General features: G+C 36.0%; 2 protein-coding genes across 12 annotated transcripts in view; one reads left to right on the forward strand and one right to left on the reverse strand.

The window, feature by feature from the left end:
* The window catches only part of LOC144968333 (centrosomal protein of 162 kDa-like), a 38,721-nt gene extending 32,770 nt beyond the window's left edge, over window positions 1-5,951 (reverse strand). For 5 of the 6 annotated variants that reach the window (XM_078906600.1, XM_078906599.1, XM_078906596.1 and 2 more), the window contains exons 1-4: window positions 5,572-5,937; window positions 1,675-1,810; window positions 1,215-1,426; window positions 682-754 (exon numbers count right to left, since the gene is read on the reverse strand). In XM_078906600.1, the coding sequence (XP_078762726.1) occupies window positions 682-754; window positions 1,215-1,426; window positions 1,675-1,810; window positions 5,572-5,637 (487 nt within the window). In that variant the 5' untranslated portion in view covers window positions 5,638-5,937. Of the gene's footprint in view, window positions 1-681; window positions 755-1,214; window positions 1,427-1,674; window positions 1,811-5,571 lie in introns of all 6 variants that reach the window. The other variant, XM_078906598.1, reaches the window with a different exon arrangement.
* A 69-nt stretch (window positions 5,952-6,020) lies between these two features.
* The window catches only part of LOC144968334 (putative ATP-dependent RNA helicase DHX37), a 47,865-nt gene continuing 31,467 nt past the window's right edge, over window positions 6,021-22,418 (forward strand). The window contains exons 1-4 of one of the 6 annotated variants that reach the window (XM_078906603.1): window positions 17,113-17,157; window positions 18,751-18,929; window positions 21,058-21,187; window positions 21,629-21,820. In XM_078906603.1, the coding sequence (XP_078762729.1) occupies window positions 21,110-21,187; window positions 21,629-21,820 (270 nt within the window). In that variant the 5' untranslated portion in view covers window positions 17,113-17,157; window positions 18,751-18,929; window positions 21,058-21,109. Of the gene's footprint in view, window positions 6,254-11,034; window positions 11,177-17,112; window positions 17,385-18,750; window positions 18,930-19,076; window positions 19,199-21,057; window positions 21,188-21,628; window positions 21,821-22,418 lie in introns of those variants that run through there. The other 5 variants (XM_078906601.1, XM_078906604.1, XM_078906606.1 and 2 more) reach the window with 5 other exon arrangements.

Raw genomic sequence — 22,418 nt, forward strand, 5'->3', positions numbered from 1 at the left:
ACTGATTTTATTTTTTTTTACTTCAAGCATCTTATTAAAAACTCTCTAACTAATATTAATCGCAAATCTTCTGCAAAATCAGATGAATTACCCCCCCCCCCCCCCCTCCTCCCCTTTCTTCTTCGTATTACTTATACTTACCATGATTACAGCTAATAGCAAGTTGAAAAATGTTAATACTGCAAACTTAATGTGTCAAAATTAGAACAAGAATAGGATCAAAAAAGATAAAATCATAATCATTATACTGTGATGTTGACAGTTTTGAGATTTTGTGTTTTATCTTGCAGAAAAAAAAATCAATATTGAGCACGCTTAGTGACTAAATGGGTTACATTTACAGCATATCTCTGGCTCTAACATTACATCTTTGAACAAGGCAGTTTATAAACATTTCTCCACACGACTTAGGGTTGAATGAGCATCATACACAGTGTAAGAATTCTAGTAAAAAATGGGTCTAACAGGTGTCGCGTGTATGGTAAGATATAAAAATCTGGTTGATGCGACTTACTGAAGGGAAATAAATGAAACATTGTGGGGTTATTTTGAGATTGGTGACTCAATGGAAATACACTAAATGGGATATATTCAGTTATCTGATTATGCTGTTAAACACTTTATTCTTAACATACATTGAAAAAGCAAAGATTTAAAGAAACAAAAAATGATTAATCTCACTGTCTTCCAGGCTGTCTTTGCTCATGGATGTATCCATTTTAGATTTGGAATTCCTGGCTTTTCCTGGGGAATTCTGTGTGACAGATTGATGGATGGTTATATTTAGATTATAATACTGTTGTTATACATAAGTTTACAATATTCATTTAAAAAGTTATTTATAACAAATTGAATTAATTACATTGAATTTTGAGTTTAGATAAAGGAAATATAAAGTTTGTTTGTGTAAAGTGCATTTTCATTCGAATGTTTACATTTAATCATTTAGTTTTCCACTAAATTATCAGCTATGTTTTAGAATAATTCATTGCAATTTAAAAATCACAACAAAATATAAATGATACGACCGTTTCAAGTCTGATCTAAATCATATTTTTATATACAAATTGCAGCATTTTTATTTGAGTTTGCAGTGATTGGACATCATTGTTTAACTTTGTTTCAACATTTGCCAAAATGTATTAAAAAAATAATAGAAAACTAAACGGCACCCTAAATTTCTACATCACAACAGACATGTTGTAAATACAAACCTCTCTTTTTGTCTTTTTATCCTTCCTCAGTGACTTTCTAGGCACTGCCGCCACCTGTTGCTGTTTTGGAGTGGATGTTGTGATAACCGGCTCCACATCTCCAGATGAAAAAGTCAAATCAGATCCCCTCTCATGATTCTTTGCGTAAGAGTTGGAGCCATTCTTAGGTCTTGCAGGCGATTCAGATTTCTTCAGCTTAAGAAAACTCTTTCCTTTCAAGACAAGAAATAAATTCATTATACTATTCAATACTATATCTAAAGATGTTCAAAACGTATCAACAAAATGAAACCTTGTTAACATCTTTAAAATCAAGTAATAATTATTGACTTCTTACATATAACATTTACCAAATTCAGTGTATCAATCATTAAAAAATCAATATTGTAAATAAGTGCCTTGAGTAGTGTAAAAAAATGGGTACAAGCGCATGCAAAGTTTTTGAAATAAATACAAATACCTGTTGAAGTGCTTTTCTTAAAGCTATCTTCATCAGAATCATTAGCCCACCATAATGAGGTAGATGAGACATCTTTTCTCTTGGCAGCCACTGGTTTATTCAACATCTCTTTGATTTTCTCAGTATCATCTTCAGTCTGTTAAAATTATATAAATTACATGATGAAATGCATTAAGTTATCATGCATGACCAATTTGAAGTAAAAGTAGTTGTAAAAAAAAAAATCACTTGTTAAGCACATATAATCCACATGTGTTCAGATTATTTTTGTGAAAGTAGATATTGAGTTGGATTATCTATGTCAATCATATGGACATCATTTGATGTCCACAACCTCATTTTTGTTCTCCGCAGTCACTTATGACTAAACTCCTCCAACATATAATTTCATGGGCATGTCCATCAATTTTCTTTCTTTCTTGTTTTTTTTTTTGTTTGTTTTTTTTTACTTTTTCTATCATGAGTTCTTGAGATTTTTGATCCATCAACAATTGGTCGTTTTGATTGCTCACATGTCAACAACTATGTGATCATCTCTTGATTTACAGTTGAAGTTTATGACGAGGGTTGTCTCTTAGTTGCTCACTATTTCCATTGCTATGACTTCATTAGCGATGAAAAGGTAAGTATGGAAAAGATGCAGTGAGAATTTTGAAATAGACAAAAGTAAATCAAGTGTTTGAATCAATGAGAAATGAAAAAGGATATCAAAATCAGAAAATTAGTTAAGAAATAAGAAAGCAAGAAAATAACGATAAAATTAAAAAGGGCAATTTTTTGGCTCAAATTTATTTGTAAAAACAGCTATTTCTCAAATGATTTTATATTTTTTCCCAGCAGAATTCAAAAATTTCAGTTTTTTACTTTTACTGATTGAATCTCACCATGGCAATCATACCATAAATAGAGAGATTATATATATATATGTATATATATATATATATATATATATATATATATATATATATATATATATATATATATATATATATATATATATGAGCCAAGGTCAAAAGGTGCCAATTTTTTTTCTCAAAATAAAAGTGACATAATAGTCCATTCATCTTTCTATATGTGTAGCAAAAACCCTGTACTTCATGAATCAAAGGCCCTTTAGATAACTTTAATGTCTAACGCAGCATAATATCGTCAACAATACCTATAGGTTGCTGGTGTCACCTGTGACCGGTGACACCAAAATGAGACAAAAAACTCTATAACCAAATGATTTTTGTTGAGTATCAAACTTTATTTAGTAAGTTATGGACAAAAAGACACAATCAACAACAATCATAGTACAATAATATTACCAACTATTGGAGAAAATGTTGCTTTTTGGTGTCATCGGTCACAAGCAACATAGAATGCAAATATATTATTCCATAAAAATGTTTGTACATTAACAAAAACAACAATATTGCATATGTTTATGACCAGCAATGTTCAGAAACTTTTGGAATAAAATGTTGGGAAATAATGTGACCAAAGCATATCATATTTAGCGGCATTGTGTCACTTGTGACATTAGACGGATGACACCATTACTTATGTCACAAGCAATACCAAATTGAAATTTCGACAATATATCATTAATTTCAGTCAAACCTGTGTAATAACGTCAGTTAAATATGGAATTTAATAATATTTCAGAAACCAAAGACTTCAAAAATAGAAATATACATGGAAATTAGAGCATCTGAATGTGACTTGTGACATAAGACCGGTGACACCATTACTTATGTCACAAGCAACACCAAATCACACTTTCGTCCATAATATATCATTATTTTCAGTCAAAAAAGCACAATAACCTACTCTAAAATGAAATTCAATAATATTTTAAGAAACTAAATACTTTCAAATTGGAAATATACTTAGAAATTAGTAATACCATTGTTGCTATTACTTTGGTCAAAATCGGCACTTGAACGCAATTTTGCCTCAATAAATCAAAAATGGCAACTGAACACATGTAATATAGCCTGTTAAAATGTAATTCAATGACATTTCAAGCTTTGAAGAACATGAAAACAGAAATACATTAGAAACTTCAAACGTAAGTGTCACCTGTGACATTTTAACCAATGACACCAATGGTCACAAAAAGTACCAGAAGTCACACAAACACTAGATAAATATCAGCTATGGTAATGAATTAATGTAACCATACGGTAACCATCACCATACTGCTCAAATCTGGTAGTTTGTAGTAATTTAGTGTGTTACTAGTAAATCAAATCAAATTTCTTGACAACCCTTCTTTTATCTGGATTCGTCAAAAGCTTGAGTTTTGTCTTTTTCTTGATTGATACAACCCTGAAACATAAAAAATTAGAATTACAAGGAAATAATTAATTGTGTCAAAATCACAGTCTTATGTGAGATGTCATAATATCATATTTGTAAATAGAATAACAGCTGAAAACATAATTTTTTGGTGGCACTTTGTAATATCCAATATCAAGTGTTGCTTGTGACAATGTAAAATAGCGATGACACCAAAGTTCAACTTACCTTTTCTGCCTGGAGCCACGCTGGAAAGGCAAATGAACGTGCTGCACTTCAAAGACTGGTAAGAAGGGTAGATCCAAATTGCGAATCGCCATTTAACGAAACAAACTTCCACGTGTTCACGCATGCCGTGTTGCTTGTGACAAATGACACCAAAACCAATAAACCTCAATATCGGCAAAACGGTATACATTTACTCCAAGATTTGAGTTAAGATAGTAAATCTATGCTTTTTTCTCATAATAAAGCATTATATAAACATTAATCATGAGCTTTAAAGTTTCGTGTCGAGTCTTAGTATTGTGCTGTGTTTGATGACACCAAATGTCACAAGCAACACCAACTTTTTAAGAACTCTTTATGAAACTTAATCAGATATGTAATATACTGCAATTTCGTTTAAAAGTAAATTTTGACTTTATACAATTAGTCAAATTTCAATCAAGGGGGGTAAAACATCACATTTAATTTCTACATGATTTCTAAAAAGGTGATGCGTTGACCACGTTTTAAGCACATGCCAAACAGCATTCAAAATTCACTTTCAAGTTGTTTATTTCATATTCTGTTGTACAGAGTATGTTGAGCTATCTCATTTTATCTCTTCTTCATATTGTCAATTGATAACAAGCATTAACCCAATGAAAACAGCCCATAATTAAGTAAAAATCAAATTTTCTTAACACTGGTATCAGGCGGGCACCTTTTGACCTTGGCTCATATATATATATATATATATATATATATATATATATATATATATATATATATATCAGGCACGTGTGGTGACCTTTTTTCCCTAGACAAACATATTTGATTGCTCACGACATTATCAGCAAATCACAAAGTTAGGCTTGTCTAACATTTACTATATATATATATATATATATATATATATATATATATATATATATATATATATATATAAATGGGATCATTCACTTATATGTGGCCAAATCATATGTTTCTGTGGCTTTCATCCACGTCGTCAGTTGGCATATTGTCCGCAGAATAATTTTATTCCCTTTGAGATCGATATATATATATATATATATATATATATATATATATATATATATATATATAAATATATATATATATATATATATTATATATATATATATATATATAATATATATATATATATATATATATATCGGACTGTTCACAAGAGTATTGACTGGTAAAAAAATCACCAAACGAAAATAGCGTCAATCTTAATATTAATGGAAAAAGATAGAAGCAAAGAGAAAAGGTGATAAATATCCAATGAAAGAAGAACAGTGAAAGGAGAGAGAGAGAGAGAGAGAGAGAGAGAGAGAGAGAGAGAGAGAGAGAGAGAGCACTGGCACTATTTCAATTTCAAGACACTGAATTCAAACTTACCGTTTCCAGGAACGCTTCAAATGTGTTGTCTAGGTCTTCTTTAGACCACTTTTTATTGCTTGCCATTTTACATCTACACAACAATTATTATAACTTCGTATAATCATAGAATGGGAATGATGGATGGACGAGAATGATGAGAATCGAGAATGAAAATGACATGCTGCAGTCTTGAAGTACTTAACACACAGAACACTCTGTTTCTAAATGTCTAAATTATAACTCCATATTTCTTAGTGCTGAAAGTCCTATTAATAGACCACCTTATTCCCTGTAGAACAATCCGTTGATCAAATACATATCAAGCGAATAATCATTACATTCAAAATTTGATCCAGTTCATACTTGTCCGCCATATTTGTATACAAAGCGGTGACTATGAAGTTTTACCGTTCTTCAACTTGCAAGATCACATTTGTTAAGTTTTGCAGTTTATAAACTGCAGGTAACTGAAACTACAACACCGAAGTCATTATTTGTTTGATGAAAAAAATTGTAAACAAACTGCACGTGTGGATTGTACCCGTTTTAAAATTCCATTTCATGGTAATAAAACTGATAATCACGATTTAAAGATTAAGCTTATCAATTTTTATGACGTTGTCTCACCATGCAGATATTCGCTTTACATGACATTTTTCACCGAAACCAGCTGTTTGTTATCTTAGGAGTTAGAGACTAAGTAAGTAAGAAGGCCTTGGGCCTTGTACTTGTTTAGGCTAAAGTTTAGGATTGTCTCGAGGTCTATCTAGAGAGCTGAGCCGGTGTTACCAATACTTAGCTTCTATAACCAGGACAAATCATTCGTTTGGACAGAAAAATAAATAAAAACTTACCGCTTACCGTCAAAAGCAGTTTAGATTTGAAGATACATTTGTTTTCTATCAAAAAACATTCGGTACTAGAGAGCCTCGCCTTTGGCTAGGCACTTTGATAAAATTTTCAAACTCAAAATATCTTGATTTGACTCAGTCAGGGGGATGGGACTTGAAAAAACATAAAATTTGATACCTTATTTGTTTCTCTACGACCTACGGTTCCAGAGTTATTTATATTTTTCTATTGAATTTTTTTGTCAATTTTACAGAGAGAATCTGTGATCTCACCGCTGCCTCAAAACCAGCATCTCGCGGCGATCTGGAAATTTTGAGTTTTACAGTCAACATGGCCCACTTATTGTTTTCAGTAATTTTGTTTCAATTAAAAAATAAATGGCAAGTGTTAGATATCATTTTAATGGTCAGAAAATAAGCTTTATTTTCATATAAATCATTTTCATGGATGGAAAGTATGGAAAAAATTAAGGATATATGAAAAGGGAAAAAAATATGAGGTTTTTGTCCTAAAAAGTGGGGTTGATGGCGGAAAAAATAAAATAATGAGCGAGTGTATCAATTTTGATGAAATTTGGCAGAGATATTCTTCAATTAATTGTCTATCGATGTATGAAGTATAATTAAAATGTATCCATAATTTAAAAAGTTCTTATAATTCAAAAAATTATAAATTTTTATTACATAAGCTTTCTGAGAAATATAATCAGGAATTAAGAATGAAATACACCGTTAGAAAGCTTGTTTTGTGCCCTTTATAATGATACCAAAGTTAGTCACATAGGTTCACAAATAACGCCATGGTGACCAAAACAGTAAAGGGTCAAAAATAAAGTTCCAAAAAACGAGTTTCACCTTACAGTGAGCCTATCGGCAGCCACTGGACTGGAGTTATCAAAGTGCCTACTTTGGCCGACCAACCTCCGCTGCACGTCCAACTCGCCTTGAGCATGCATTCACGTAAAATATAAAGATTTTTTTTAAAAACCTACCTCTGTTTCAAAAACTAGCATCTTTCACCTTTCTAAGAAACATTTTGATTTTTCAGAACTTTAGTTCGTTAAAAAATACCGGCCAATCTGACCCGTTGAGTCGAATGAAAACGAAATTTTGTTGTTTACACGGTTCAAAGGAAATGCCGTAAATAAGCTTTCATGGACTTCCTGTGTTGTTTTTACAGTGTCACGTGACCGTTTTGAGAAATTTGTCGTCTGCTACAAATAATTAGACCGGTAGGGGGTAGATATTTTCGTTGGAGCAGAGAAAAAGTGAGTATTATTTCTTGGACTTGTAGAGAGGCCTAGGGTCCACCAGCAGTCGTTTATTGAATAAAAGAAAAAAAGGCCTTTTTACTGCACTAATGCACCAAATTGCATACCTATCTATGGACACTTTGTTCCGTATCTTTTTCCCAATAAACTTTTTTAAAAACCTGGGGCCAGGGTTGCTAGTTTGGCCTCCTGGTGGCCAAATTTGAGAAATTTGGCCTTTTCCCAAGCCATTTGGCCTCCCAAAATTTGGCCTCCTGTAACCAACTTTTTGGCTTCCTCTGACTTTCCCCGTTATATCGTTTTACTCTGGTACCGGTAAAACTTATTTTATCTGGCAATCTAAATATCTAAATGCAACACGTGCTAACGCCACAGATTGCATTTGCTAATGCTTCTATATATACGAATTTTCCTTATCCTATCTAAATTGTTTAACAAATCTTAAGAGTTTTCGCGAGGCTAAGGTGGGTTTGGTGGTATTTGGGCTCCTGCCGAGGAATCTGGCTTCTTGCTATAGCTAGTTTGGTCTCTTACTCAAAAATTATCTGGCAACCCTGCCTGGCTAGGCGGAACCTTGATAACAGAAACGGGGCCAAAACGATTTCGCGAGGAATTAAAAATGAAAACAATTAGGATATAATTTCAACACAACTTTTGAAATTCATCAAGGATTGTCCATTACCGAATGTTTTTTGATAGAAAACAAATGCATCTTCAAATCTAAACTGCTTTTGACGGTAAGCGGTAAGTTTTTATTTATTTTTCTGTCCAAACGAATGATTTGTCCTGGTTATAGAAGCTAAGTATTGGTAACACCGGCTCAGCTCTCTAGACAATCCTTGATGAATTTCAAAAGTTGTGTTTGAAATTATATCCTAAATATTTTCATGCTAAATCGTGTGTTTTTCTCGTCTGACCCATAGGTTGGTGCCCCCTAGTGCCAGCTGCCTGCCGCGCAAAAGCCGCGCAAAACAAAGGTTTTTTAAAAAGTTTATTGAGAAAAAGATACGGAAAAAAGTGTCCCTAGATAGGTATGCAATTTGGTGCATAAGTGCAGTAAAAATTGGTGCGCAAAATTAGTTCGTAGAGGATGCGAGACTGTGTGTGTGGTGGGTGTGTGAGTATGTGTGTGTGTGTGTCTCTTTCTTTCTTCCTTTTTTTTTGGGAGTGCCTACGTACACGGTAACGGGGCATCTAGCCTCAGGATCTATGTACACGTAAACCGGTTTACCGTTGCAACATTCTGTCAGTGATGGTCCTCGCTGTCGTGACCGCGCGCGCTCGTGTGTGTGTGTGTGTGTGTGTGAGTTGTTTTTTTAAAATCAAAACAGTTTTAACCATTAATGGCGAGATTCCATCTTACACTCCCCAAACTCCAGATCTTAGTCTTAATGTTATCATTAAAAGACAAGCTTTGCGATTTATAGTTTAATTGAAGCCCGAGTCGAAATATACTCTTACTACTGCTCTCTTGGTGGAAACGATTTATTCTGCATAAGCAATCTGGAGAAAAAAATCAGTGTCACTGTAAAAGGTTAAAATTTCACGAAGTACGCTCCGTGAACACCGCTGTAACAATCCTTTGATCTACGTCATCAGGCAACCCATTGTTTCTTTCATCTTTACCCATTCCCCCTTACTATCCCCCCATCCCCCCGCCCCTCTCTCTCTCTCTCTCTCTCTCTCTCTCTCTCTCTCTCTCTCTCTCTCTCTCTCTCTCTCTCTCTCTCTCACCCTCTCTCTCTCTCTCTCTCTCTCTCTCTCTCTCTCTCTTGTCATAATGTTATCCCTTCCCCTTCCCATCTCAATGTAAAATGAAAACGTTCTGTTGTTTGCAGATACATGTATGATTGTTTTGTTTTCTCTCTCTCACTAGGCTAGGATTAAAAACCAAGACATCAGGTAATGGGTGTCTAATGCCAAAGTATAGGTTCTCTCTTTGGCCAATTTAGTCACGCATGTGGCAGTCCAGCTATTTACTATGTTCTGCCTATACCACATAATAAGTGGGATTTTGGGGGGTGGGTACGGAAGAAATCAAGGTCATAAGTAACCTTGCACAAGAGCTGTATAGGGAATTGGTTTCTGGGGGTCTTGCAAATACCAAATATTTTATGGAAAGCTCTTTCGAACTCCAAGACGTCTGGTTTGTTTTGCTATCTTGGAACAAACGAAACAGAGATGTCTTGATGTGTGGCCTAGTTGTCTGATTTTGTGACCTGGATGTAAGGTTTTGTGACTTAGATGTATCCTTTTGTGTGTGCAAGCCATGCGGGTAAGTACAGCGATAGCTTGCCAGTTGAGGAAAAAAAAAAAGGAAGAAGCAGCGTATCCGCATTTGAAAAACAAAACAAACAAAAAACTGAAAAAACAAAACAACTTAACCTTTTAAAGGCGAATATCAATCTTACTTGGACCAAACATAAAATCTTACCATTTTCATCAAAAGACAAAAAACAAATTACAATTTAAAAACTTGAGCTTTTATATAGAGCAATATCCACCCAACGTGCTCAAAGCGCTTTTTATCAATATTCTTACTGCTCTTATGGTGGAAACGTTTTTTTTTTCTGCGTTAAAAAATAATATAAATGAAGACTATTATTCGAAAAACAAAAAAATCAGTGTCACTGGCAAAGGGTTAATTGCAGTACTCCTGCATCCTGTGAGACTCCTACGGCACTTGCTAATCATAAAAAGGAAATAGCAGCAATCAACAATACTAAGGTGAAAAAAAAAAAAAAAAAAGGGTGGAAAAAAAAGCAAATGGAAAGCAACCATAGCAATGCAACCTTTTAGCGGCGAAATTCGATCTTTGACCTAACACCAAATCTTCTATCATCAAAAGACAAGTAACGGCAAAACTATTATAGACAATTGAAGTCCGAGTTGCGATAGTCTGACTACTCTCTTGGTGGAAACGCTGTATTCCCCGTTAACAATAATAAAGATAAAAGCAAACTACTATCTAAAAGCAAAAAATTAGCTTCGCTGTTAAGGGGTTAAGAACACCTGCAACTGCAACTGCCAGCATCCTTGAGATGCTCGACGTCACCAAGGTCACCAATCGACACGTCTCCCTCTCGTCGGCATGCACCCCCCCCCCTCCACTCTTTCAAGGTGGTGGTGGCGGCGGATAAAAAAGCCCTTTTTCTCTTTCATTCAATCAACTGGTCTGCTGGTGGACCCTAGGCCTCTCTACACGTCCAAGAAATAATACTCACTTTTTCTCTGCTCCAACGAAAATATCTACCCCGTACCGGTCTAATTATTTGTAGCAGACGACAAATTTCTCAAAACGGTCACGTGACACTATAAAAACAACACAGGAAGTCCATGAAAGCTTATTTACGGCATTTCCTTTGAACCGTGTAAACAACAAAATTTCGTTTTCATTCGACTCAACGGGTCAGATTGGCCGGTATTTTTTTAACGAACTAAAGTTCTGAAAAATCAAAATGTTTCTTAGAAAGCTGAAAGATGCTAGTTTTTGAAACAGAGGTAGGTTTTTAAAAAAAATCTTTATATTTTACGTGAATGCATGCTCAAGGCGAGTTGGACGTGCAGCGGAGGTTGGTCGGCCAAAGGCCCACCTCTCTAGTCAAGTCCTAGTCTACTACTAAGTTAGAGTTAGACTCTTCTCAATGGTCCCAATCAATCTCTCAAGAAGAAGACTTAATTGGCACTTAAGGAATTTGAAGGCGGAGTTAAAATCTTATCAAAACAACAATAAAAACTACAGATATTCAAAATCAGTGGAAAAAAAACAAAAACAAATTGTCAAATCATAATCCTTGCCTTGTAATTGTAAGTGTGATTATGCAGCATATCGTTTATGATTAGGGCAACAATTCATGTAGGAATAACATCAGTAGGTTGCAGTTTATAGGAAAAATGAGAAAAGTAAAACAGAGCAAGATGAGAGTGAAAGAAGAAATGGGGAGAAAGAAAACAAAAAGAAGAGAGACAGAGGAGAATATCATATCTGATCTGAGAAAGAGAATAAAAGTAAAGTGAAAATGAGAGTACTAATATTAATATCATCACTCCATGGCAGTTGATAGTATACATATTTGACGGTTTACCAACTGGCATGGTCCGTAGTATAGTATGAAGATTACGCAGGCATATGTCTATGTCAATCTATTACTATTAGATCGATATCTAGTATTGTTACCTGATAGGTCACACTAAGTATAGTATCGCTCAGAAAATGTCGGACGGTGATCGCATTTTCACCGTACGGTGATAAGAGCCTGACAGACTATTTTTACCGTATGTATTAGCCAATCTAGACCTGTAACTTCTCAGTCAATTAACTGAAATCAGTCAATTCGTCAAATTCAAATATTTTTAAAAAGGGAAGAAAAAATTAATAAAGAAAGAATTCATGAATCGTAGTCGATTGACTGTAAAGTTAACTAGGAATGTTCCACAGCCCCACGCATAGCTCATGGGCAGTTTATAGAGCAGTAAAGTTAGGTGCCCCAAACGTAAACAATAACAAGTTGCTTGTGATTTCCGTTAGGGACCGGAATAATTTACGCACAATATAGGTCTCCCAATTTTGTAGTTTGAGTTGTAGGCAATACACTTTCAGTATTGAAAATATGTTTACATAAAATCTAACAGTTGCAGAAATAATAATATAAGGCTAAATTATTATGAAAATCAGGCTCCGAATAATTCTCGTTTTGTTCACACCAGCGCAATAATTTGCTCTGGTCTAAAAATAGATAGACTGTAACTTTTGATAAATTTTAGAAAATTTTACCTTTTGTTCCATAAAATATCCATATCTAGACATTATTTGATGCATGATCGAGTATTTATGAATATGTGTTTCTTTTGCCACCTAACAGCCAAATTTTAAAGGTTATTTTTTTCTATTATTTACATTGGAACGTGAGCTGTCAAGACAGGAACATGTGGTTTGCCACGTGCTTCTCGACCTTTGTTTACGTTTGGGGCACCTAACTTTACTGCTCTATATTAATTAGACCTGCATGTGTGCCGACAATTGTCGGTTTTCCGACAATCACGGTCGTTGCGATCTCCCGGATCACTTATTTTTTTATTGCTAAAGTAATCTGATTGCGAGTGACGTCAATTGTCGGAGTGTCGGTGATCCCCAACTCGACCGGCGGTGAGCAGTCAAGTGCCGACGAATGGGCGTCGGATTGCCGACAATATTGTCGGCACTCTCAAGCGCTCGTTCGGCAATTATCGGGAAACTTCGCTAGTCTCCGATTTGACCGCAACTCTTCACTGTCTGAAAAACGAGAAGTGTGTCGATATAATCCATCGACGTATGAATATAGACGGGACGCTAAACGAGAGAGTTGCGAGGCGTGCATGGGGAACTGCCGCGCACGCTATAGCGCTCCACCTCTTCTCGCTCGCCGCACCAAGGCAACGACTCGACTCGATAACCACATCATAATATTCTTCAACAAAGCTCTTTAGAGTGGGCTTATACTCCACCCGTATTATTATTATTATTATTATTATTATTATTATTATTATTATTATTATTATTATTATTATTATTACTTACTTACTTATTTATCCTTTCGGTGCTTGGCAACAAGTCCGTCACAGTGGATCGCCGTCTCCATCGGATACAAGTGTTGTAATCTTGCCCCAGGTCTATTATCTCTACTTCTTCTTCTTCTTCTTCTTCTTCTTCTTCTTCTTCTTCTTCTTCTTCTTCTTCTTCTTCTTCTTCTTATTATTATTATTATTATTATTATTATTATTATTATTATTATTATTATTATTATTATTATTATTATTATTATTATTATTATTATTATTATTATTATTATTATTATTATTATAATTACCTACAGCACGATCAGTTAAGTCGAAAGAAAACACCATTCACTGATTCATTAAAACTAACAATGTGTAACACCTCCCCCCCCCCCCCCCCCCCCCTTTCCCCCTTTTGTACTTATAGTCCACTGAAAAGGATGATCTTGTTGAACTTCATCCTTTTTGATGTTTTCCCCATCATTATTTTCCGTCTCTGGTACATTTGCCCCGCTTTGAAAAGTCTCATCCTAAAGTAAACGCTGGAGATGGATTTGACTAGCTGTGTGATGTGATTGGTTTCTATGGCTATCTCGTGGTCAAAAAAATGGTCCCTTAAAGAAGGGAAAAGGCTAAGGTGTTTGGAGCGGAGATGGGACAAGACGACGGTCTGCATGTGAAGGTCAATGTGACTCTGGGACGGAAGTCTGTCCATCAATGCTGGACTAGGCATAGTGCAGCGAAACACCTTTTCACACGTTTCCACAACTGTCACAACACCATTTGATGGATGGTTAGACCGCCAGTGTTCTTGCGCTTGAGGAATTGAGATTGCGTAGAAGATGTGTTTTGTGCATCATACAGCGCGTCCTTACAGGTGTTGCATTTGATGGACTTTTGGGCTTTTTTTGCAACAAATCCGGCCGTGTAAAATAAACAGGACTGTCGCCAATCTGAGTCGCTGACGAGAGGCGTGTCCAGTAAGTCGTTTATTGCCACCATCATTTCTTGGTCCTCTTCCTCTTCCACTCTTGACTTTTCACAATCCATCTTCGTTAGAGGAACTGGCTTTCTTGTGTCCAGTGGGAAGTCCAGTTGCAACTCAACTGTGTCGTCCTGTGGGGTAGAATTTCCATTGTCCGACGCCTTGATCAAGTTGGTTATCATCAGACTTTTGAGGGCACTGCGGAACTGTTGGGCGTTAGGGTTGTTGTTCCACCCATTTCTCTGCCGAATTTTACTGAAAAACATTTCGACGTGATCCTGTGAGAACTTGTAAGTGAGGAAATACTGGTTGCCACGGGCAAAAAGTTCTCTTGCAAGATCCAGGGTTGATTGGGCCGTTATGATGAAGCCCAGGACACATTGATTCTTCAGGGTTCTGTGTATTGGCAATCCCGATGGCTCTTGGAGAGACACGAGGTATTTCTGGACATCCTCCAAAAATGGTTGCCATGACTCTACATTCTGGGGACTCAAGGCAGCTTTCGAACCTCTTGCAAACGGATTTTTTGTGTTGAGTATATCAAACAGCCGGTCGATTGTCCGTAGAAAAAGGCACGTTTCCTCAGAGTCCTTGAATTGCTCCAGCTTTAGGTCGTCCCTCAGATGGTCAATTGCTGTGGCCACACTATTGGACAGTGTTTGCGCGGCTATTTTGACTTTCATTTTCACATTTTGAAACTTGATGTGTTTTTCCGTGATCTTGTTTGCAAGGTACAGACTGTCTTTTTTCTGTAGCAGGTGAAGTTGGACAATGTATTGCCAAGAAATTGCTTTCACTCCGCTGTTCGTGGTTCTCGTCAAGCTTCCTGTGTCCGCCAGTAAGTTTCTGAATAGCTTCAGCATATGGGGAGGGTCACATATCATGTAGACATTTTCATCCTTAAACTGAGGGTGGGGATGTTTGAAGTTGGTCTTCAAAGTCTCCAGATTTATGTCGCAGCCCAGCTCTGTTGCGGCTTTCATGTTGGCCTTCAGACCGTCGGCGACAACAGCTTTTACTATGAGATTGTAGTCTGCTGCTTTTTCCATGGCTTCTTTGATACAAAATGCCAGCTGAGAGGAGTTAATATGGTCCGTCAAAAAATAGGCCATTGGCACTTTCCATCTCCCTTTCAAACTGACCAGCATGAATACCAGTGCATTCGTAGCCTCCCGACTGTCGACGGGTCCTTGTCCGAAGTCTCTGAATCCGCAGAATCTGTGCTCACTGGGTACCCATGACACGTCCTGCCTTATACTCATTTCGTCTAATATCAACGAGCAGTATTTACTATTGGTCTCCTCAGCTTTTTTCGACGCAACTTGTAGCATATTGTCCAGGTATCCAGGCGAGCAACTAATTGACGCTTTCCAGTGACGAAGAGTCCGTTGGTGAGGTAGACGCAAAATGGGCCTCACAAACTCGTATGCCTTCGGAGACAAGAAGTGAAGAGCAAGGGCAAACTTCTTCACCTTAGGAAGGTAAATCCTTTTCTTTGCGTTACCACATCTTTGAATATGACGAAAAAGGTCCAGAGACATTCCACTAAAAGTTTTTTGTAGAATCGCTTCAGCTTTGGCCTTTATTAACCGTTGATTTTTAAGACCGCTTATGATCTCTGTCAATTTTTTGTTACGGGATTTTGATCGCATAATTTTTGTGCGATTGTTTTTGAGTTTTTTCCTTAGCCTTGCCAGTTGGTTTTCTAGTTTAGTTTGTTTATTTGCATTTGAACAAAAGTACGTGTGGTCTTGAAGAGCGGAATTTAGATTTTCACTGGTTCGAAATGGTCGATTGCTGGTCATAGTTGGGTTTCTTATTAATTTTCTCCTCTGGATGGCCGTTTTCGGCTGCAAATGTTGTGGATATGTAAAAACGGAAGGAATTGCAGTCTTTTTCAATCGCCACCTTGTTTTGCTCGCTGTAAAGTCTGTGGCTGTAAAGTGTTTGCTGCAGATTCTAGTGAACCGAGATGGTGTGAATTTCTGTCGTTTAATCGCGACAATCCATTGTTTTCTCATTGGAGGATTTGAAGGAAAACGGTGGAAGGTAAGATCTTCTTCTCTGTCATTAGAATGAAGTTCGGACCTCTTGGTCTGTCTATTAGAACAATTCCAGGCAACACAACATGAGCCTTTCCATTTCTTTTTCTTCAGGCACTGACAAAACAAAACAGAAAAACCCAAAAAACAATTAGCAATTATCAATGCTTGTTGCGGAATATATTTAAAATCGGGGCCTTTTCGCATCAGCACAGTAAGGGGCTTTCGCTTAGGCGGGATTTATAGATAAAAATATAAAATATCATACACAAATAAAGAAACAACAACAACAAAAGTTAAATTACATAGGTTATCTAAGACCTAGCTTACCACTATTGCTATTGTGTGGCACGCAGCATGAATCAGACACGAAAATGCCGACATGTCTACGATACCTATAATCCCACTTGCATTGCACACTGACTGTTGTTGATGCTAAGACAGAAACGCAGTTCTGCACCATCATTTGCATACATTACTCAATGGGTAGGAGGTGCACTGCCCATCGGGATGTATTGCTACAACAAGATCGATGAAATATGATTGGGTTTATCAATTATGTTGGTTGCATGCATACCTCCATAGTGTATTTTCGTGATTTTCTACTTTCAGTATATAGATTGACTCAATTAGACTGAGTATTGCTGTCGATGTTATAAGTCAAACTAAGTTGAAACATTCATAACCGACGAGGCGATACGGTTGTAAACCATACATGCCATTCGAACAATGCGCGGGAGTACTACACGCAGACCCGAGGGTGGAGTCATATAGGCGATAATGGCTGCGCACGCAAAAAGCATCGCATTTTGCCCCGCCGCGCAGTGGAGATTTCCGGTCTATTATTAGTAAGTCAATGATATAATCGAGCATGCGCAGTTCGTTAACTTTCGTTTTCATACTTTAGGTATTCCATTCAAGTAACTTTTGTTTTTCAATTGAACGTTGCTACATTTCAATGTTATTCGCTCTATCAATCAACTTTCTGGATTTGTCGTCGTATATTTTACATTATTATTTTTTTGTTATCATGCCTGAACAATTCTTTGACCGTTCGTCGGATCTGAAGTCAGTTGAGAATGGTGTTCGAAATCTATTCAAATGGGATCTGGGAAGAGAAAGACTGCACCGATGATTTTCTCTCGGAGTACGTGAGAAAGCCAGCACAGCCGGGTGCAGCATTTAAAAAAAAAAATTTTTTTGCCAGTGTATTAAAGTCTAATGATTGGGATGGTTATTGCTCTTTAGAGATAAGATCAATTATTCCAGGTTAAAAACTACTGTGGGGGGTCCGATTACGGTGGCAAAGGAAAATCATTCATGTCATAAAGAGGTATTCTCAAAGTCAAAGTGAGTAACACAACAAGTACAAGAGAAAAAAACAGAAAAAATGCAACTCAGTTGTTGCAGCTGTTTTCACTGCTGGAGACTCGTCCTCTCTCCAAGTTTCACAAGGAACTCACTCAACCCTAGCCCTAACTGAAACTGATTCCAGTCTGTAGGTAGACAGGTGCCGATTAGCCATTGGACAAGTGAAGCTCAACTTTGGGTTAAAATTTGAATAACACAATTTCACATAATCACTGTTGCCGTTGCATTATTTTTCACAGTATATGAACGGCTCTGGTATCATTTTAAAGGGCAGAGATCAAGATTTCTTTTGATGTGGTAGAAATCAATGTTGACATATTGTATCCAAAATTATAATTTGATAAAAATAACGTCATTTTAAAACTTTTAAAATCTTTTTCAAAATTGAGATAGCAAAAAAATAAAAGAGAAGGCATCTAGATAATTCATTTGTCTATGTCTATATCAAATTTCATAAAGATTGAAGACAGTGCAGTATGTTTAATGTTGACCACAAGTGACCAACCCTCTTTTTTTTCTATACTAAAATCCCGTTTTAATCAGTAGTCACCTTATCGAGAGGCTGTCCAGTGGTTGAATTCTCAATCAATTTTGAGCATTTTGTAATAGTAAATTTAGAGTAGTAAAATCATCATAACTTTGGAACCGTTTATCCTAGATCCAAAAGTAAGGTATCTTATTAAATGGTTTTTAAAGGCCTATCTGTCTGTAAAAAAATAAATATAAATTTTTATTTTTGACAAAATATCAAACTACCACTCTACCTCCATGCTGTCCCTTCTCTCTATAAATTTTTGTTACTTTTTAACATTTTAAAATAAATATATTCTGTAGGACAATCCAAAAGAAAATGTATATGACTAAGTACTAAGTTACAAAATAAAAGATCCGGTAATGCGATATGTGTGAAAAAGTTGGTCAGGACTCACATGCAGGTCTAATTAATGATGGATATATATTGCCAAGGCTAAGCGACGCTTTTTAGAATTGCCGTGTCTGAACACACCCCAGTGTATTTTCACACAGCCGTCGTGAAATTATTTTTTCACTTTCGAAACCTGTCGTAGCCAATTTTAACTGAGCCGCCGAGCGATAAATTTCACTGTTTCGTCTAAGCCAAAATTGACCACAATTACTTGAAGGACAGGAAAAGTATGAGAAAGAAAAATTCGAAACACCGGAAGTTCGTTATGTAGACACCTTCAAATCGAAAGTTAAATGATTGCTACAAGCACATCTCGATTACCTCATGTTGTAAACAAACTGGTTGACCGTTTCTAAGTTTCTTCACTGATCGGGTACCTAATTACAAGGAACAATGGTAAGTAGCCTAATTAATTCCCTCGCAATTTAGTTTTCTGCCATTGCTTTGCTCAAGTGAGCTTGCTGTTTACCTTTCATTTTGATTCTTTGGATTTTACCGCTACGACGAATTACGAAGAGTTTCAGTTTCAGTCAATTTTTATAGAGCTCATTTACAGGTCTAGCCAATCAGAAGCCAGGAATCGAACTGTGACGTAGTAGCCTCAGCATCCGGTTCATTCGAATTCGATCCTACATCGTGCAGACGTGTTAAAAAAAAAAGAAAAGGTTTGTCTAGAAGAAAAGCTAGGGAGGCCCCCTGAAAGCTCCTCGTTATAGCATTTCTTTCAATTTGTATTTTCACTTTGGACCTTTTGTCAGATGTTTATTTATTCAATTTGTCATCATATAGAACAAACCTTGATAGATTTCTGAAAGTTTAAAATTTCCTAATTTGACCGTAGTTTTGATTCTCGGCCGCCATTTTGATTTGTAAGGTTTTTGTTGTTGTTTTTTTTTTTTTTTTCTATAAGGGATAGCTAGAGGTCGTTTGTTTTTCCTATTAGGGGTTAAAGGTACTAGGTTGAATTTTTTCTTAGGATTAGTTGAGCGAATTTTTGGGTTCCCTGCCTTAGCACGAGGAGCTTTTGGAATGCCTCCCAAAGCTATAATAATACCAGCGGAATGGCGGATTCTGAATTTGTTACAGTTACCGATGAAGCTTTCCAATTTCGTGGCGGCGATGGGGTCTTGAACCCGCGACCTTACTCACTGGTACGACAACTCCGTCTGGCCAGGGAGAGCATAGCTCTACTGTATGAGTATGAGCTATTCACAACTCGAGAAAAAGTTATTTCAATCTCTATAACTATCTTGAGCCACTCCCCCCCGACTTCTTGAGGTCATGGGTTCAACACAGACAAATGCAGCGAAGTTTGTTAGCTACCAAGATGCCATTATCACTGTTCGGTGAAAATAGTGTGTCAGGCTATTTTCACTGTACAGTGAAAATCATCCACCAAGATATTACCGTACGGTGAAAATAGTCTCCCACACTATTAACACCGTACACTGAATATAGCCTTCTACACCATTATTACCGTACAGTGAAAATAGTCTGTCAGGCTATTATCAGTGTACGGTAAAAATAGCGGCTTCCTGATGATAAAACATGGTAAAAGTGTACTGATGATAATGACAAATTAATTAATGAAAGAAAAATGAAGAAAATCAAATAAAAACAGTAAAAATCAAGAAGAACAATGATAAATAAAGAAATCAAGAAGGTAGAGTCAATTGCCAAGGACCTTCACAATTGTCAATTGCCAAGGACCGTGTCAGTTCATCAACTACGCATGTTAAAAGTACATACTTTTAACGTTAGTGTCACGAACAATATTGCCACAGAGTGATGTTGTTGATATTAATTAATATTCTCATTTTCTCTTCTCTCTCTGCCATCTTCTATTTTCTCTTTTCTCTGTGACAATTTTTTCTCTCTGTGTGTGTTTCTCTGTCATTTTCTCCTTTCTCTCTCTCTCTCTCTCTCTCTCTCTCTCTCTCTCTCTTTCTCTTTCTCTCTATCTATCTCTCTCTCTCTCTTTTTTTTTGTCACGGACCTTGCCATTGGGTAAATCGTCAACTATTTACTATTAACTGCTACCTATTGATCTTGTTGGACAAATGGTTTTTATGTGAATTGTTCATTATTATGATAGTTTTCAGTAGATTTTCCTTTAATACAAAGGAAAAAATCTAGGACTTGGGATTTGCCACTTCGTCCTGTTTTGTTTTTTTCAGTTGATTTGGGGCCTTAGTGGAACAGAATATTGGATTTGCCATATATATTATAGATGTGACATAGTGTCAGTCTAGTACTTTGTCAGAGTAAGCTAGCTAGAGAAATTTGACACTGTACTCATACTCAAAGTGACAAGAATGGGGAAATGTCTGGGTTTTTTTCAGTGTAAGAAACAAAACTCATTCTAACTTCAATGAAAGCATTTCCTTCAATAAAGATAGTGTAAGATTTAGATTCAACTTTATAGATCAGGTTCACCCTGACACAATATATTTTTGAGACAGTGGGTCACTTATAATTATGTAGATGTATTTTCAGGAAGATGTATTTTCATTTTGTTTTCCAGAATTTAAAGATCTCTCGACTTAAAATTGAACATTGACCTACAGATACCCAAAATGTCTACATCAAAGAAAAGAAAGGCGAATTCCGGTGGTTCGAGCTCTGGTCAAGGCAAAGGCACAGAGTCAGTCAAGGTAAGATTATGAAGTGGAAAATTGCTATTTTTAACTGTAATGAAATAATCTCTGTTGGGATTTATTTGTCATTTGTTTGAATGTTATATTTTGTAGCAGTATTCAAGGTCGAGGAGTTGCATAAATCCATGTATATATTGTCTATTGGTTGTTCACATATAATTTATTAACATAAATACTGTTTTGAGGTTTGATTTAATACATGGTTTATCAATACTCTTTTTTAGATATCTCTTTTATTATTTCTACATACCTTTCTTTTCTTTTTGTTTGTTTGTTTTCCTTCTTTTCTTATGCCATTCATTGTTGAAATGTTTTAAAATCAAGCATATCTGATTTCTAGTATTATCTATAGTTAAAAGCATGTGTTCATGGATGGATGTGTTGTTTTTTTGTTTTTTTTAATCAAGTAATTTTACATTTTTTAAATTTTTTGCTCAGTTGGACATGCAATATTTTGATACGCCCATGGCTGCTGATGATGTCGATGACAGTAATGCATTAGTCATGGGACCCAAGAAGAAGAAGAAAAACGATGAGAAAGAGGACATAAAAGATGTGAAGAAGAAGCTTAGCAAGAAAGAAAGGAAACATCTGTTGAATGTTGTCAAGAGGAGAAATAATAAAGATAGGGTAGAATAATTTTTCTTTTCTTGATTAGATTTGGTTGAACTAATGAACTGTTGTTCGCCAACATATTATGTTGTTGGTATTTTAATCCATTTTTTCTTTAAATTTGTATTTATTTTCAGACTTTATTTTATGCTGTGAACCAGATAAATTATTGCAATAGAAATGTCACTGCAAAGATCAATCTGAGAATGAGTGTGATACAGGAAAAGAAAAAAGAAAAATGCCTTTTTTCCTGATTGCTCAATTACCACTGCACTATATACATGCCTCAGTTTGTGAGCAAAGCAAACTCGCGTGTCATAGCCACCAGGCCACGCCCTACCTTTCTCTCATTCGCACTACTATATTCACCACCACCATATCATTATTACCACTATAACAACCACCACCACCACATCCTCATCAGTATCAACAACACTACATCATCATCGTCACCACTGCCACCTCTACTACAACAAGCAAAAAAATGAACTTTTATATAGCGCAATATCCACTAAATGTGCTCAAAGCGCTTTACAAGGGGTCCCTAGCCAACATCAACACTTAACATGTAGAACGAGACATGGCGCCTGTTAGTTGATATTGCAATTTTTTCTGA

The sequence above is a fragment of the Berghia stephanieae genome, chromosome 3 (assembly GCF_034508935.2).
Source record: "Berghia stephanieae isolate SIO BIC M18660-M18661 chromosome 3, UCSD_Bste_1.3, whole genome shotgun sequence".
Taxonomy (NCBI): domain Eukaryota; kingdom Metazoa; phylum Mollusca; class Gastropoda; order Nudibranchia; family Aeolidiidae; genus Berghia; species Berghia stephanieae.